Source organism: Zingiber officinale, chromosome 3A (genome assembly GCF_018446385.1).
Source record: "Zingiber officinale cultivar Zhangliang chromosome 3A, Zo_v1.1, whole genome shotgun sequence".
In the NCBI taxonomy this organism is placed as follows: Eukaryota; Viridiplantae; Streptophyta; class Magnoliopsida; order Zingiberales; family Zingiberaceae; genus Zingiber; species Zingiber officinale.
In genome coordinates, this window is record NC_055990.1 from 160,612,667 (window position 1) to 160,629,381 (window position 16,715).

General features: G+C 36.7%; 3 protein-coding genes across 4 annotated transcripts; 1 reads left to right on the top strand and 2 right to left on the bottom strand.

Moving 5' to 3' along the window:
- Nucleotides 1–3,068: 3,068 nt before the first annotated feature.
- LOC122053121 (protein RGF1 INDUCIBLE TRANSCRIPTION FACTOR 1-like) lies at nt 3,069–5,069 on the top strand. The gene is made up of 4 exons (XM_042615008.1): nt 3,069–3,651; nt 4,236–4,310; nt 4,389–4,529; nt 4,650–5,069. The coding sequence occupies exons 1-4, from the start codon at nt 3,463–3,465 to the stop codon at nt 4,944–4,946; spliced, it is 702 nt and encodes a 233-aa protein (XP_042470942.1). The 5' UTR covers nt 3,069–3,462; the 3' UTR covers nt 4,947–5,069.
- A 17-nt stretch (nt 5,070–5,086) lies between these two features.
- LOC122053120 (50S ribosomal protein L22-like) lies at nt 5,087–10,525 on the bottom strand. 2 transcript variants are annotated; one of them, XM_042615007.1, is made up of 7 exons: nt 10,324–10,525; nt 8,300–8,427; nt 7,775–7,857; nt 7,161–7,316; nt 5,805–5,915; nt 5,651–5,717; nt 5,087–5,563 (listed from the first exon to the last, which is right to left on the bottom strand). In XM_042615007.1, exons 2-7 carry the CDS (start codon nt 8,415–8,417, stop codon nt 5,298–5,300), a joined length of 801 nt encoding a protein of 266 aa, XP_042470941.1. In that variant the 5' UTR covers nt 8,418–8,427; nt 10,324–10,525; the 3' UTR covers nt 5,087–5,297. The 2 variants fall into 2 exon arrangements, with proteins under 2 accessions (XP_042470941.1, XP_042470940.1); XM_042615006.1 differs by having other exon boundaries at nt 10,330–10,524.
- A 1,628-nt stretch (nt 10,526–12,153) lies between these two features.
- LOC122053122 (acyl carrier protein 1, chloroplastic-like) lies at nt 12,154–16,295 on the bottom strand. Its single transcript, XM_042615009.1, has 4 exons — nt 16,133–16,295; nt 14,763–14,864; nt 12,960–13,082; nt 12,154–12,539 (listed from the first exon to the last, which is right to left on the bottom strand). The coding sequence occupies exons 1-4, from the start codon at nt 16,193–16,195 to the stop codon at nt 12,408–12,410; spliced, it is 420 nt and encodes a 139-aa protein (XP_042470943.1). The 5' UTR covers nt 16,196–16,295; the 3' UTR covers nt 12,154–12,407.
- Between the last annotated feature and the right edge of the window lie 420 nt (nt 16,296–16,715).

A 16,715-nucleotide genomic window follows, 5' to 3' on the forward strand; every position in this document is an offset into this window, starting at 1 on the left:
AGTGGATGAGGCAAAACTATAATAGGAGGGTGATCCCGAGATTCTTCTAGGTCGGTGATCTAGTGTGGAAGAAAATCAAGTCGATCGACAACGCCACCAAACTTGAAACTTCATGGGTGGGACCTTACAGGGTCGTACAGAAACTCCGCTCAGTGGCCATGGAGCGGTCATGGAGCGGAAATCATCTCCAATCCTACATGCTTGGGTGAGAGGTGTGTGAGCAAATATAAATATACTTGTGTATATGTCTTCTAGATGTAGGGTCAATGTGAATAAAAATCGAAGTTTTCCAGACTCTTGAGCCGACCAGGCCAAGTTAAAAGTCGAGCGGCAACCATAAATCCCTGTCATCATCAATAGTCGAGCGACGACCTTAAACCCCTGTCAACGTCAGCGGTCGAGCGGCGACCTTAAACCTCTGTCTACGTCAGCGATCGAGCGGCGACCTTAAACGTCTGTCTACGTCAACGTTCGAGCGGCGACCTTAAACCCCTGTCCACGTCAGCGATCGAGCGGTGACCTTAAACTCTTGTCTTCATCAGTGATCGAGTGGCAACCTTAAAATCTTGTCTACGTCAGTAGTCGAACGACGACCTTAAATTCCTATCATCATCAACTGTCGAGCATCAATCTTAAACTCAGGCCTATTAAATAATAGTATCGACTAAAATGGTTGATCGATTCAAGATTTAATTGAGAGATGTAGACAAGAGATAATAATAAAAATGGTATTAAAGAGGAGGAGGATAAATATATATGACTGAACAACGATAAAGGGAATCATTTTGATTAAAAATTAAAAATTAAAGTGGGGCGTGGCTTTCATGATTAAAAATTTAGACATCGAATAGATCTGACCATGATTTGAAATCGTTGGTTGGACAATTATTGGAACGTCAACTTTTAATTTTAAACAATATAAAAAAATTAAAGATTCAGTTATTATTATTTAAAAGAAAAAATAACTAAAACTAATGTTATATATATATATATATATAATTTTTTTTAAATAAATTATATTTCTTTTTTATTTATTATCCCAGTTAAATAGTCTTTATGTTATTGATAATTTTATATATAAATTATATATTAAATGAATAAAATACGACCTTAATTATTAAAATTAAATAAAATTAATAAATTTAATAAGTTAAAAATAAACACTCACATGTAAAATAATTTAAAACAAATATATTGTAAAATTAACATTAATAAAAAAATAAAAATAAAAGAGTTCCACGCCAAAAACTTTAAGTCAAATAAATTAAAAAATGTAGATACTATGAAAGGATTCAGATCTATTCCAGTCCTTTATTAATCAGACTTAATAAGACATTTCTAATATGTAAATACCTTTTCTTAAAACTCTTTTAGTTACTAATGCAATGAGCTTTTAACGGGCAAAAATCAAATAAGCTTTTTGAGAGAATTTACAAAAACCAGTTTACAGAATTACAGTTGAAGAACACACGTTGGATTAGTTTTTAGACCCGGACTCAAATTAGTTTGTTAAAACGAACTGATGTATACATCGAATTAGTTTTTTTTACTCTGGAATTATCTTATTGCAAATGAATTTAAAGATATATATATGAGATTAGTTTAATTTCTTGATTTGGACTCAAATTAGTTTATCATTAACGAATTCAACGATGGACACATCAAATTAGTTTCTCGATTTATAATAGTCTTAGATTAAAAAAAAACGTCATTTAAAATTTGTTCAGATTCAATTAAACTCTCATATTAAAAAAAAATTGATAAAAATAATGATACTCTTATGTAGAGAGAATTCTAATAAAATTTTGACTTTTTTTATGGAGTAGGCATACCGCATAACTCTTCTTTTTCATCTTTTTCTTTTATTTCCTCATGTTTGCTCCTTTTATACGTATTTATTTTGTTGCTCCACGCGATCTCTTCCTCTTCTTCCATATTAGAAGTTGAGAGGTGTTGTCCCCTCTTTATGCAATAATTGGTATCAGAGTCATGGTCTAGATCAGATGTCATATGGGATGACCTTAAATAAAGTTGAGAGTAGACCTGAAGTAGGTCAGGTTGATCAGATGCTTGCAACGGGGAGGCTCGGAGCAGGTCAAGGTGATCGGGTGTTCACGAGGAGACCCGGAGCAAGTCAGGGTGACTAGATACTTGCAAGGAGATCCAAAAGGTCAGGATGACCGGATGCTTGCGGAGAGGCCCAAAGCAAGTCAAGAGTGACTGGACGTAGAAATTTTCTGTGAGGCTTGGAATAGATCAGGATGATCAAATACTCACAAAAAGGGTCAAAGCAAGTCAAAAGTGACCACATGTTGATCCTTCATTTGAGGGGAGTATTATTGGGATTCAATAAAAATCTCATATTGAAAGATTTGATAAAGTTCATGGATTTAAAAAGATATAAGATATCTCGATTGATATTAAGTCTTTTAATCGATTCATTGACCCGGTTGGATCCGATTCAGACCCGCCTATATATATATATATATAAAAGTCTCATCTGATTACGGATTCGGTCCGTTGAATCAGGTCAATAGATAATCGATTCATTGACCCGGTTGGATCCGATTCAAACCCGCCTATATATATATATATATATATATATATATATATATATATATATATAAGTCTCATCTGATTACGGATTCGGTCCGTTGAATCAGGTCAATAGATAATCGATTCATTGACCCGGTTGGATCCAATTCAGACCCGCCTATATATATATATAAAAGTCTCATCTGGATTCGGTCCGTTGAATCAGGTCAATAGATAATCGATTCATTGATCCGGTTGGATCCGATTCAAACCCGCCTATATATATATATATATATATATATATATATATAAGTCTCATCTGATTACGGATTCGGTCCGTTGAATCAGGTCAATAGATAATCGATTCATTGACCCGGTTGGATCCGATTCAGACCCGCCTATGGTCACGTCTGATGCCGACTTTTGGAAACAAAAAAACAAAAAAAAAAAAATCCATTTTCGTTTGTGGTGGTGCATGAGTCGAGCGAAGTCGAGAATGGAAACGAATTTCCTCCGTGAAATTTCCATTTCGTTTCAATTGTTGTTTGAAGGGAAAAAGCGAGGCAGGGCGGCAGAGGAAAAGGTACAAGGAAATGGCAGTGGGGCTGCTGCCGGTGCTTGTCTCGCTCGGTCTCCGCCACCACCCTCTCCTCCTCTCCTCCCCCATTCCCAACAACACAACAAACCATTCTCCCTCGTATTTAAATCCCTCCCTCCCCTTCTCTTTCTCTGGCCCATCTCCCTTTCCCTCTATATATAGCTCGCCTCAGTTCGTTAGCCTCCTCCCCTTTCACCTCACGCGGAAAGGAAGCTTCTTGCTGCCCCAGGTCGATTCCGGGGGCGGAGCATCTGGCTTTGCTTCGAAAAAGTTGAGATTTTTGACCGAATTGATCGACGAGTGGCTTGTGTGTTTGTTCCTTACATTACATGGGAAGGAGGGAGTTCGGAGCAGGAATTCCGCGATGGCTGTGCGGGCTGGTGGAAGAGAGTTTCTTTGTGGGCTGCCCCGCTCACGAGAACCGGAAGAAGAACGAGAAGAACACCTTTTGCCTCGGCTGCTGCACCAGCATCTGCCTCCACTGCGCCGCCGACCACCGCTCCCACCCTCTCCTCCAGGTTCCGCCTTCCTCCTCCTCCTCCTCGCTAATTAGCTCCTCTATCATCCCTAATCTTAATCTTCTTTCTACTTCTGCTGTGTTGCTAAATTAAAAGATGGTTCTTTAAACGTAAAGCAGTGGTTCTTGATTCATGAACCTCTCGTTTTCTTTGAAATTGATGTACCAAGAAGTGTTTGAGGAATTGTTGATTAGGCCTTGCTGGTTTTACTAAATCTTTACCCATACGATAGGTGATTAGAGAGAAGTTTCGGGCTCTAATGCTGGAATTGATGCTTATTTTTGTTCTTTGTTTCTTCTTCCTATGCCAATAATTTCCTCCACCGCATGTAGTGCAGAGAGAGAGAGAGTGAGTTAGAAAATGGCACAGGAGTATAGTAAGTGTCAGATATGGATTTAAGGCAAATAGAGCTTCCCTGAATAGTGATGATAGTAAATGGTTCCTCCTCAAGAAACTCACATGTTGATTGAAATATCAATTCATTTCTCTTTAGGCCATAACATCTCACCAGAAACTAGTTTGAGTTCCCTTCTAAACTTCACATGTTCTTCACTTCACAGCATGCGTTTGATTGAATTGTTTAGGTTCGGCGCTACATATACAATGATGTGGTTCGATTGGAGGAGCTCGACAAGCTCATAGATTGCTCATATGTTCAGGTGCTTAAGCTTTACTGCTGTGTGTTGTTGCTCATGTAGTTTGTTGACATTACCAGCTTTACTTTGTTGGTACGACAGCCTTATACCATAAACAGTGCTAAAGTGGTCTTTTTGAAGCCAAGGCCTCGATCAAGGCCTTCCAAAGGCTCTGCCAACATTTGCTCGACATGTGACAGAATCCTCCAAGAGCCCTTCCACTTCTGCTCTCTCTCCTGCAAGGTACTCTCACTTTTGTCTCACAAAAGATCTTATTGTTTTGTCCTTGAGTGCATACCAATGGGGTTAAGGATTATTTCAGTGGTAGCAAGAGACTTATACAGATTGCTGAAACATGTTCAGGTGGATCATTTTCTGGTAGTAGGAGAGGACTTGTCGAGCATACTAGTCGAGGAATCTGAAATCGCTTTCTCTCACTTTGAGAGCCTCAGGGTGGACAGCTCTGATCCCTTGGAGGACTACAGCCAGATGACAGTAGAAGAAGAGCCTATGCACGACAGTGATTATGGCAGGAAGAGCTCCGGAACAAAGAAGGAGAGTGGTGGTTCCTTCCCCAATCAAGCTCTATCTCCTAGCTTCAACAACAGTGGCAGGAGGAGGAGGAAGAGCCAAAATCCTCAAAGATCGTATCTTTCATAGCTTATTGTTAGGTGTGAAGTTTCCATTGCTGGTCAGGTGGATACAGTGGACCGTGACTGAGGTCCACAGTGGCTACCAATTTTGCATCGATGCAATGAATGGATCGTGCGTAGTATTTCCATACATCCGTCCATATCAGATTTATATAAATCCAACAATATCAAATAAAAAGTAAAACAGGTCTTTCTTTTCTTAGTCCGAAATAAAAGAGCTAGAAGGGTCTCAAAATATTGGAAGATGTACCATTAGTGCTGCCTTGAGACAACAGATGCTACAAATGCAAACAATTCAACACGAGTTTTGCCATCTCTTGCAAGAGTAATAGAAGAAAAACACAGAATTGCACCACCCTTATGAATCTGTAGCAGCCTCCTTGCGCCTCCGAGTCCATTTAGGAGTTGTCTCGATGAGCTTGTGAGGCATGAGTTGCCTCTCCCGCTTAGTCAATTTCTTGAAATTGCTTACTCGCAGCTTCGCGATCTTTGTTTCCTCTTCGGGAGTGGTTTCCCTGACCACCACCGTCAGGCGGCATTGAGGCCTCTCCATGACACCAGACCTACCTTTAGCATGGTACGATACTTGCTTACGATACACACCTTTCCCCACAAAAGCTTCAGCTACAAGGAAGGGCAAAAAAGGATAACCAAATGCGAAATGGTGGATGGATCTCACTTATTATAAGTAGCTTGAAACATTCAGGTTACCAACGAGGAGACGATCTGGATCGAGTCCATGGTTATGTGTTGCATTTGCGCGGGCTGAATGGATCACCTGCAATACAATCAAAATGTAGAAGGGAGATGGTATTAAATCAAGCCAATTGTTCTGCAGTCCAAAATGATTTGCACTGCTCAAGACCTGATAGACAGTCATTGCAGCCCGTTTCACAATCAGTTGCAATTGCAAGAGAGCATCTTCAACACGCATACCACGTACTAGTTTAGCGACCAGATTAACCTTCTTTGGACTCTGTTATCAATAAATCAAATATAAGATGGATGATAAAATTAAAAGCTCAAGGGGTGTAACCTTGAGGTTTAAGTAAATACTAAAGGTGAATCCATAAAAACTGTAAAAACTGGTTTAGGGTATGTTCAAACATGGTAAACAAAGTCTTAGCAAGCAAGACGGTCCATTTAAGCATTTAATTATCACCTTAAACTAAATACTGGTCTATGCAATTATGCCACGGCGAATTTAGAAACTAATCACTGAGTAAATGAACTTGATAGGGACTTAAATAGAGTCACCTGTTATCTGACACGATCAAGAACTAAGCCAAAGACCAATCAGAGTTCAGAGAACCTACTATCTCAACACAAATCATGAAGCAAAAGAACAAAGTCCAGAATGGAATTTGTTAGGATGCATCATCAAATGAATTAATAATCTGGCAATTATTAATCAGAAACAAATGCAGCCTGGAGCCTTGCAATTAGACTTCAAACACAAAATCTTATGGAGTACGGATGATAATAGTGAAAAGAATCATGACTTAAATTAATGTACTAAGATATTCTAAAACGTGGTTAATTCTTGAAGGACATACTGGCAGAACCAGAAAGATAAAATAGGTTGGACAAGTAACATATTGGATGGATAAGCAAAAGTTGGACGTGATGTACTATAATTTTCAGGGTAACTTCCATTTAATGTACATGGACAGACCATAGCAGAAGCGAGGATGATCTAGCACGAGTAAACAGAACATTAGGCTCAGACACGTCTTTAATCTTTAAGTAGTTTGCTAAACAATATACTGCCTAGGTGTGGGGAATTAGTACAATAGAAGATATTTATCTTTCATTTTTTAAGCATTAAATTGTTCTTACTACCTACTTCAATTTAAAACTTGAATAATATGAACCTACATAAAAATCAATAGACCTAGAGCATCTAAAATAATCCATTACCTCTTATATCCAATCCAAATACGTTGATGAGAAAAATGTTTAAGTCATCTCCAAGTGTACAAATTACTTACATAAAATGCATTTATCAGTTTCAAAATCATAAAATTGGAAACTCAAGCTTAGGAACACTTGCACACGAAAAAAAAAAGTAAAACTATAAAAATCTGTGATAGTTGAAGTTTTTCTTGGCCACACAGAGAAGTGGTTAACATTTGGTATCTACATCTTAATTTGGAAATGAGAAGTGAAAAATGACGGATAACTTTACAATGGAATCAATGATGTTTGGGATGATTTATACCTGTCTTATTTTTTTCTTAATAGCTTGAACGGTCAATGGTTTTGATAGCCCATCTTTTTTCTTGGTCTTCAGAGAATCTCCAATGAGAAGAGGAGAAGAGATAGGTACTGCATCAGTATTTTCTTCAGCCAACAAGCTCCTTGTACTGGAAATTTGCTACAGTAGCATCACGTGGGATCAAATATCAAACATGTATTATTGCTCAAACCTAAGATGAAATCTGATAAAATAATCACAGAGAGAATGATAATTTTGACAAGGAACAGCATCTTAATTTTTAAGTATGTGCAGTAAAATGTCATGAAAGCCGATGAATAATTTGAGGTTTTAACAAACAATTTTGTAGTATCAGGAATCCAGTACCTCAGTTATAGATATGCTTCGTTTGAAATAAAAAAGGGATACAGCAGACTATTTTTGTGTACCGGTACAATCTACAAAGTAAACTCTTCAATTATGTCCTTAAGTTACCAGAAATTGAAAAACACATTTCAAAGATCAACTTTCTACATGCAAATCCAGAACATTGATAATTTGTGAATAAAGAAAAGTTGGGTAACATGACAGTTCAAAGGTAAAGCTTATGCATTAGATGTGCAATTTAAGGCAATTACCAGATGCTGTAGATACTGATAAAGAGGCCTTCCAACTTTTGCAGAAGAAAAATCAGATAGTCTCCATGGATGTGCATATTGACCTGCAATAAGAATATTAAATTTTTTATTATCAACCTAAGAAGAGTTAAATTATAACGGATAAGGTAAATAGAATATCTAAGATTTGAAAAAAAAAAAAAAAAACTAAATTTTTGATCAAGTATACAACTTAAAAAGGATTCTACACTTGAAAGTCTTCATTTCAGAGTTCAGACACTGTAAAGATTCCGAGAGTATGTTGTACATGAAGACAGGAAAATCCACAAGCATGCAGGTTAAAAAGGGTAAAGCAGGAGTTTTGTACAAGGTAAATTATGTTGAGTTTGTTCAGAACCTGGATTTCATAACAAAGACATTCTTTATGAATAAAATCAAAATCATGTGTGAAAAACTAGATTGACTAATTCGCATTAGGATGTCTTGCACAAATAGACACAAAGTTTTGGATGGAAATTATTGAAAAGATAAGAGAGTCATGATTACCTGGTGAAAGGATCTTTGTGCAGGTGCTATACCCAGTGCTATATATCCGACAATTCTGCTCAGCCACTGTAGTGACCTGCCGAAAAACAGATCGTAGACAACGTTGCCATCCAGCCATGATCCAGGGACTGCAAGATCCTTTGTCAATATATATAATGAAATGAAAGATCGGTAGAAATGATATAAGAAATAAGAAGGCATAGAAACATTGTAACTTTGCTTGTAGCGCTACTTTGGCAAATTTTATAGAAATCATATAAATTAATTTGACTGTTTCTAAAGGACAATTAGGAATCACTAACCAACAGGGTGAGTGTTTATGATGGAGATCATGCCAAACAATCTCATTAAATTAGCGATACCAGAAAGTAAATGTCGTTACAAATTAGCAAGTGTAATCTTTGAAGGTTAGTTTTATAACTGAGAAAACCTAGTAGGTGCAAAGAAGTAGCAGTCACAAAACTGCTGGAAAAAGTTGTTCAGGAAAGTCAATGTGGTGTTTCATACAACTTAGTGAAATTGATTTTAAAGGTTCAGGTGTTTGGTAAAGCTGTGATAAAAGTAGAGTAAAAATGGCATAGAAATGACAAAAACAGACACAGTGAACAATAGAGATAATTAGTATATTAAATATTTTCATCTAAATGTAGAAATCAATATAGCTGTGATAATTAGTAGGGATTAGTGGCGTAAAAGGATCCATATAGCTGACCTCACATGGTAGGATAAGGTTTGGTTGTTGTTGTATTTTTAATTTAATTTTCTTCTTGCCACTTCATCAACATTATTCCAATGAACCTTTAATTGCCTAGACTCTAACAAGTGCTCCGCCTAGATCTACCTTTTAATACCTAGTATATATGTACTTCAAGTACATAAGTAAAATAAGATAAATATAACTGAGGAAATCCCAAAATATAGCAAAACTATGTGAAGTGTCATCTGAGTAATCCAACTAGCAAAAATTAATATCAACCACAAGAGGGAAAAAAAAAAAATCTAGACCTTCTCTCTTTGTGACCCTGGAGTGGCAAGAGGAGTAAGCAAGAAAAACAAAGTGGTAAAGCACCATGAATGAGATTAACAAAGGTAAGATCTTGTGGCGAAATAATACACTAAATGTATCCACTACAATTTTATTTATGAAGTAACCCACTGCTAAACTAATGTTTTTTTTTTGCAAATACTAATTAATGAGTGTGATTAGACCCACTCATGGGTGCCAGCCCAACGTTCCACCCATATTGATGATAGGTGACACCAACGAAAGGAAAATTAGCACGTATAATTGCTATGGTCCATTCATCTAATTGAAGGCTCCATTTGTTATATGAATCATTAACCATAAGATGCCATCGTTCACAAGTACTTCAACCATAACAAGTGACTCTATCTAGAAGTAATTCTTCTAGTGTTATGCTTTGTTATGTTAAACCTTAAGACCATCATGTCCTAACTTAAAATACGGAATCGGTATATCTGCCCTCTTCAATCTATATTTCTCATCCACACACCCGGAGAGGAGACGACCAGAGGGAGCTGCGACTGTTCGGAAGTGGGGAAATTAGTGACTACAGCTGCTGCTCGGAGCAGACGAAAAAGGAAGGGAGGGGAAGGCAGAAGAGGTCCGCTGATGCTCGTCGGGAAAGGGGTTGGAAGGAAGAGTTTTTTTGCCCCAAAAAGGGGGGAAAAAAACTGCGACGATTGCTGCAGTCCGCAGGGAAGCGGAGGCGGCTGTTGCCAGCGACGACGAGGAGGAGAAATAGAAGGTAGCTCGCAGGCGCAGAAGATCTCGATCGCTGGAAAAGACAGGCGTAGAAGCAATGAGTCTCTGCGGAGGAGATCGCGGGAGTGGGAAGAGGAGTTCGTGCGGCGGGGATCCGGAATATGAAGAGAAGGGTCAAGCCTCCCGATTTCCGATCCTTTTTCGCTGCAACTCGACCAGACGACTAAGCGATGGTGGGTCGTTGCTCGGTGGGGATCCGTCATCAGACGAAGTAGTGAATTAAGGAGGAAGAGATTACATTTACCGGTACTCGCTGCTGGTCGGACTTCTGAGGAAGTGTCGAGCCCGCGCTCGTCACCGACTGGGCGGCGCTGATCTCAAGAATGGAAGAGGAGCGGCCAGCGGCGGTGAGTCGACTCGAAGGCGACGGCGGCGGGAGGAGAAGCGGGGTATAGAGTTAGGGGAAATGACGAAGGGATAATTTCATTTCATTCTATTATACCTGTCATATTTAAATTGTATTTTTTATGTACCCCCTGTAGATTTTAAGTGTCGTTAAAATGTCCTTGTAATTTCACTGTTTTTCATTTTAACGCTAAGCTTTCGTAAATATTGTTAGCTAACCCCTCCATTGTTAACAAAATCAATGCCTCTTTCAAATTTATGCAAAATCTACCGCTTCGATATCAAACTCAATTACGCCCCGAGGCAATACCTAACAATAAATAAGTATAGAGAGATAAAAAAATGTCTCACTCTAAAGAATAAGATTGGATTTGCCTAATAAATAAATAAATGATGAATCAAATAATATCAAGTCTAGAACAGCTAGGGTAATTGAGAAGTACCATGATGGGGATTTTGAAAAAGTCTTGATCATAAGATTTATGATGAGAAAGATTAAAGTTTTCACACTCAATAATTGATTGAAATATCATCTCAATATATTCATAATACGATCTCAATGCCTCAAGCTTGGTGCAGTTATAAAGGCACGGCAACTCGGTAGCTAGGATTCGATTATCAAGAAGATAAGGAATGTTTTCGATTTTCTTTATCATTATCAATCGATCAAAATTTATTAGACTTCAAAAGAACTTTAAAAGGTCCAATCATTTAAAATCTCCAAATCAAATAAAAATACTTTTAAATATTGAAATTCATGCTAATCCTTTAAAATTTAATTATCAAATATATTATTAAATCTAACAAAAGATTCTCATGATGCTAAAAAGTGATTTGTTTGTCTTAGCATTTTGATTAATCTATTCTCAAATTAATACGGAAGAAATAAATCATAAATGACTACTAATCTTAAATGACGCATGGAAAAAGATAAACCCCTACTAATCAGGATTTAACTCTCAATCTTTATTATAATAATAATATCATATGCTAACTAACTATCCATCCAAAAGGAAATATTCTCATTGTGCAAAAGGTGGATCCCGCCGCCCAGCGGCCCCCTAGACCTGGCCCCAGAATTTAACACAGCCGGCCCAGATTATTCATCCAGTGCGCGTTCGTGGACCTTCGACCCTACGACTCATTGTGCAAGGATGTCACGCCTTAACCGGTTGATCCAGCCCGCGGGAGAACATGATTCTCAAACATATAAAAGGTGGAACATGAGCCTTAACAACGCTTCACCTTAGCTTTCAACGACACTTATTGAACATTTAAGGGTAAAATAATATTAGATATGACTATAGAAAATTTGAAAGGGAGCGCAAATAATTTTTCCTCAAGATTACAATTTTTTTAAGAAAAAATATTAAAAAGACACCCTTTAATAATAATTAAAATTTCTCTATAATATCTTTAAAATTTAAATAAACCATCTATTTTAATAATTATTTATCATTACACATTAAAATATTTTAAATATTTTTTTATTTTTTTATTTTTTTTACCTATATAATATCTACTTTCATTACCCAATTCATTTTTTTATTTTTTCCAAAATTAAATAATGTTTTAATATTTAAAAATAAATTTTATTTACTAATTTAAAAAAAAACATATGCACAAAATCAAAAATGAATGGTATAACTAATATATATAAAAAAAATTATATAAAATATAAAATTCAATGTGTGCTGTGAGATATTCAACATAACACGCATGGTAATTAATAATATTTAGAGACTATGCCGACAAATATTGAATTATGAAGCATGATCAAGATATCTGAATATGACCAAATTTATGTATGACAGAAATAAAAGGAACTCCATCTGACACATTGACACAGACCAAGAAGGGAAGTACGGCAATAGAGGAGTCTTATGACATCTTGCTCGACAGAAAGGCTACTTCTTAGGACACTGGAAGGGCATCAACTCAAAAGTTGGCAATCTCAAACGCTCTGACTATGTTTTATTAAGCAGCATTTTTCTTCTCCAAGAGTATCTCAATCATATCAGCAGCATCTTGAACCGTCTGAATGGTCTGGGCATTTTCTTCCTCCACACTGATACCAAATTCCTCCTCAAGACCCATAACGACTTCAACCTGCGCTAGAAATTGATGTTTAGTAGCTTTCTGAAACAATTCCTCTTCACAATAATTATCAACAACAGGTACGATGATGTTTCGGCATCATCACATGCAACAATTCTTATTTTGTAAGTCAAATTAGCTTCAACAAATTTTCTGTAGGGCAAGCCATGGATTTCTGGCAAGCTATGTGATTTTACCATAATATCATAGAAACAAGCAATTGCAACTTTCTCAAAAACTAAAAGTGGTAAGGTTGTTATCAATGTGACTGTTATTACAATAGAGATGGAGAAAAATTAATTGGTTTTTTGTATAGGTGTAGAATAGTCACATAAGCAGAGTTGTACAATAAGACTTTAGAATTTTGCAGATATTTTGAAGAATCATGTAGAAGTATTGTGGAAAATTTTCAAATAAGAACGTGACTGTTACCGTGTCAAGAGAATCAGCCCCGAGTTGAACAAAGGTGGATTCTCCAGTAACCAGAGCATTCTCAGCGAGTGCCAACTGTTTCTTCACAATTGAGCACACCTTCTCCAGCGTCTCTGGCTTGGCCTGCTCAAAGAATCAGATCGTATTTCATACAATTTCATGCCAAGAAGGAATGACAAAGATATTGGTTACAATTACATAATATATCACTTGTGCATTATGTAGGATTCCAACTTAAATGAGATAGTTAAAACATAAACCATACGAATTGTGGAAGATGTAGTATAGGCACTCCTAGGGCAATATTTGAAATGCAAGATCCATTAGGAAAAAGATATAATCTTATGGCTACCTGTGTTCCCTATTTATATCAAAGTCTTTTTTTAAGTCTAAATGGGAGACCAATTCCTGACACTTGGGATATTGTCAAGGTGCTGTTAATATCAAAATCTTTCAAGTCGCTATTAATTGAACTTTTATTTAAAAAAAAAAAAATTGATCTGTCACCCATACCTTCAATTATGGTTGTTAATTGTCCTTAGTCGAATGATTCTAATGAATTTTCAAAATATCTTATGACTGGAGAATTAATTACACGTTTATAAATTTAATTTTCAAATATGATTATTATAAGAAATAAGATCATAATCATTCAACTTGTCAAACTATAGATTTATTGGAACATATATAGCATTTTAATCAATTTTCTCTCAATTAATCATCTATCAAAACTATATCTAATTGCTTCCAAATATGTTTCTTTTACCTTAGCTTTTCTATAATTTCACGTATCCTCATGTCAACTGCACTAATTTAACTGCATTTGTTATAAGAGTTGTTAACCATTTGCTATAAGAGTAATGAATGCCCAACTCCGTAATGATGACACCAATCATACAAGATTTCAACAATCACTCCTCATTTTAAACATTTTAACCTTTTACCATACAGATAACAATAGTGAATGGCTCGACTCCCTAATGATGACAAGGAGTTCCATCTCATTACATGACATCAACCAGCGAAGGAAACATAGAAGTCATGTAGCACTTACCTATATGACTGGTAAACGGAAACAACTTTAGCTTGTAAACCACAAGTTTATCAAAGCCGTAATCTGGGTAGCTTACAAAATTTCACCAGAAATATGTTGTTTCAGATATTAATTTAACAATGGGGAAAACTATAAAATGCTTAAAATATGCAAGAAGATTAAAACATCACCGGCTATCAGTACTAAACTAAATATCCAATATTATTCAATCTGACATTAACAAACAAAAAAATAATCATATTCTTCAAACAATATACCCTTTCACATAAAACAGGTTACTCCATAGAAGAAAGCATGAACTAATTGAATGATAGACTTCTCTATTCAATAAGAGGGTGCCAAGCCCATGGTTGGTGCTCTAAGCAACTAAATTGGTAATGACTTGGGATGAGTGACCAAATTCACTAGCTCCAACATTATACAATGTAAAAAAAAAAACTGTAAATGACATAATTTTACTAAAGGAAAACATTAATGAATGCAGTTAACCAAAGCATTAAATCTTTGTTTTCATCAGCACATTATACAACATTTTTTGAGTGGAAGATATTGAGTGTTTGCCTACCTACTTCATTAATGTCTAGCATCTTTACAAATTCATATTTGTGTTTATCTCAAGCTGAAATTTACAACCTTCAGATTAAAAAAAAAATGGAAACTGGATCTCAATGGATCAACAAAATGGCATACTGAATGAGAGAAATACCTGCACATAGAAAATGTATACACAAAGGACAAAGAGAACATACAGCACAAGAAATCCTGAAGCGCGGTGCTGAGCGGATTGAAACAAAGCTCTTCCGTTGGCTTGTGAAGGAAACTGATTTGAGACCAGAGAGGTGATTAGATACCTGCAAAACAGGGAAAATATCTATATGTCATTTTGGTTTGAACTGAGAGAAGAATGTAATCAGTTTGGAAACTACACTGATGATTATTTCAAAATTGATCAATGGTTGCAATATAATATCACCACATTATGCCACATGCTGAGTAAACAACAGGACAATAAGAGTATACTTAAAACAATCATGTAGTAAAGTAGTCTTCCAACTACATCGCTACAGGATATTTGAAATACATACAGCTAGAGACAATTTAAACAATTGGGGAATGTAGAAGCAATAGAAATTTGAGTATATAAATAAATAAATAAAAAGATGATATTGGCATAGCAGAGAAAGTAAACAGTGAAGAGCTGTTCACGGTACAATTCGTTATTCTCCATAGAGTTAAGAGCCCTCGCACTTGATAGGCCTCAATCAGAGATGGAAATTAGAAATGTCGACATCAGATTTGATATGAAAATTAGATGTATATGCACCAGCGATAGTACGTTCAGAGTACAGAGAAAAATAGGAGAGAAGGTTGAAAAGAAAGAGTCGAAGAGAGAGAGATGGAAGAGCAGGGTGAACATATGATACAGTTAAGAATTTCATCTAGTCAAACATGAGATAATCCACACTCATCTAAACAAGCGACAATTATTAGATCTTGAATCACATGCCGATGTCCAACCTGTCGTGCTCTCCAGAACATCCTATACTCTCATTTATAATGAATGCGAGCAACCTACTTTCCTAGGAAGAAAAACAAGGCTACGCCTTAAACGATATAAGAGATTTTCGTCACATAAAAAATTGTTTTATTTCCTGGAATATAGATGAACTAGCATTTATAATGATAAAGATCGATCGAGACAACAAGCAAAGAAAAGATTTGACAACTTCAAGATCCATTATTTCAAACCAGACATAAACCCTCATTAATAAGCAATGTGCGTTGCAAAGGAACTCCAGTTCATCCTTAATATAGTTGTTCGATTAGCTTAAACTCACAATCTAAACAGTGAACAGATACGAAATCGAGGCAAAGGATTCTGTTAATAGTCCAATACTCAAAATAAATCAACCCACCGCTTCCAATAGGAAACAATACAATAAAATATTATAAATGAAAAAACAGTCGATGTATTCAGAGCTCCTCGACTAAACTTCTCATGCCAAAAAAATCACAAGACAAACAATCCAACCAGATCCGACCAAAATCCTAAAGAATGGATATAAGAAACAGAAACAGGTTCAGATCAAGCAAACACAAGGTAGGTAGCGACTCGTACCTGCTGCAGCCGCCGCGGCGGACGAACCGAGACCGCGAAGGCTGTTCCAGCGACTGAAGCCATCGATCTGCGAGTGAAACCGAGAAAACACGAAAGGAAGCGAGAGAAAAGGGAAAGACGAGCTCTGCGTCGATCACCAAATGCGAGGGTGCGGAAGGCGGAAGTCCGTATATAGAGAGGGCTGGCCTTGGTATTATCGACATGAAATGACCAAAATGCTATGACAGCATTCCCGACAAACGAGGAAATGGCTTGGTATTGCTGTCATTTCATTTAGGCAAAGCGTGCCCTATATGCGGTCAGATCTACCTTTGCCCTCCCGACCCCGCACAGTGACATTTATGGGAACTAGATCCTGACGGTCCAATTGTTCTTTTTTTTTTTTTCGAATCAACGGTTGTTTGAGACTACGCTTTGACAACTCATCATGGAACACGATTGCCTGGAGAGGCGCCTGCAGCATCGGTTTCATCGAACTCGACCTCGATCCCGAACAGCTGGCGACGGAAGCTTCGGTGTTTGGTCATCCGAAGTTCCGAACCGAACCAACAACTTCCTTCAATAACTAGGATTCGTTTATTCT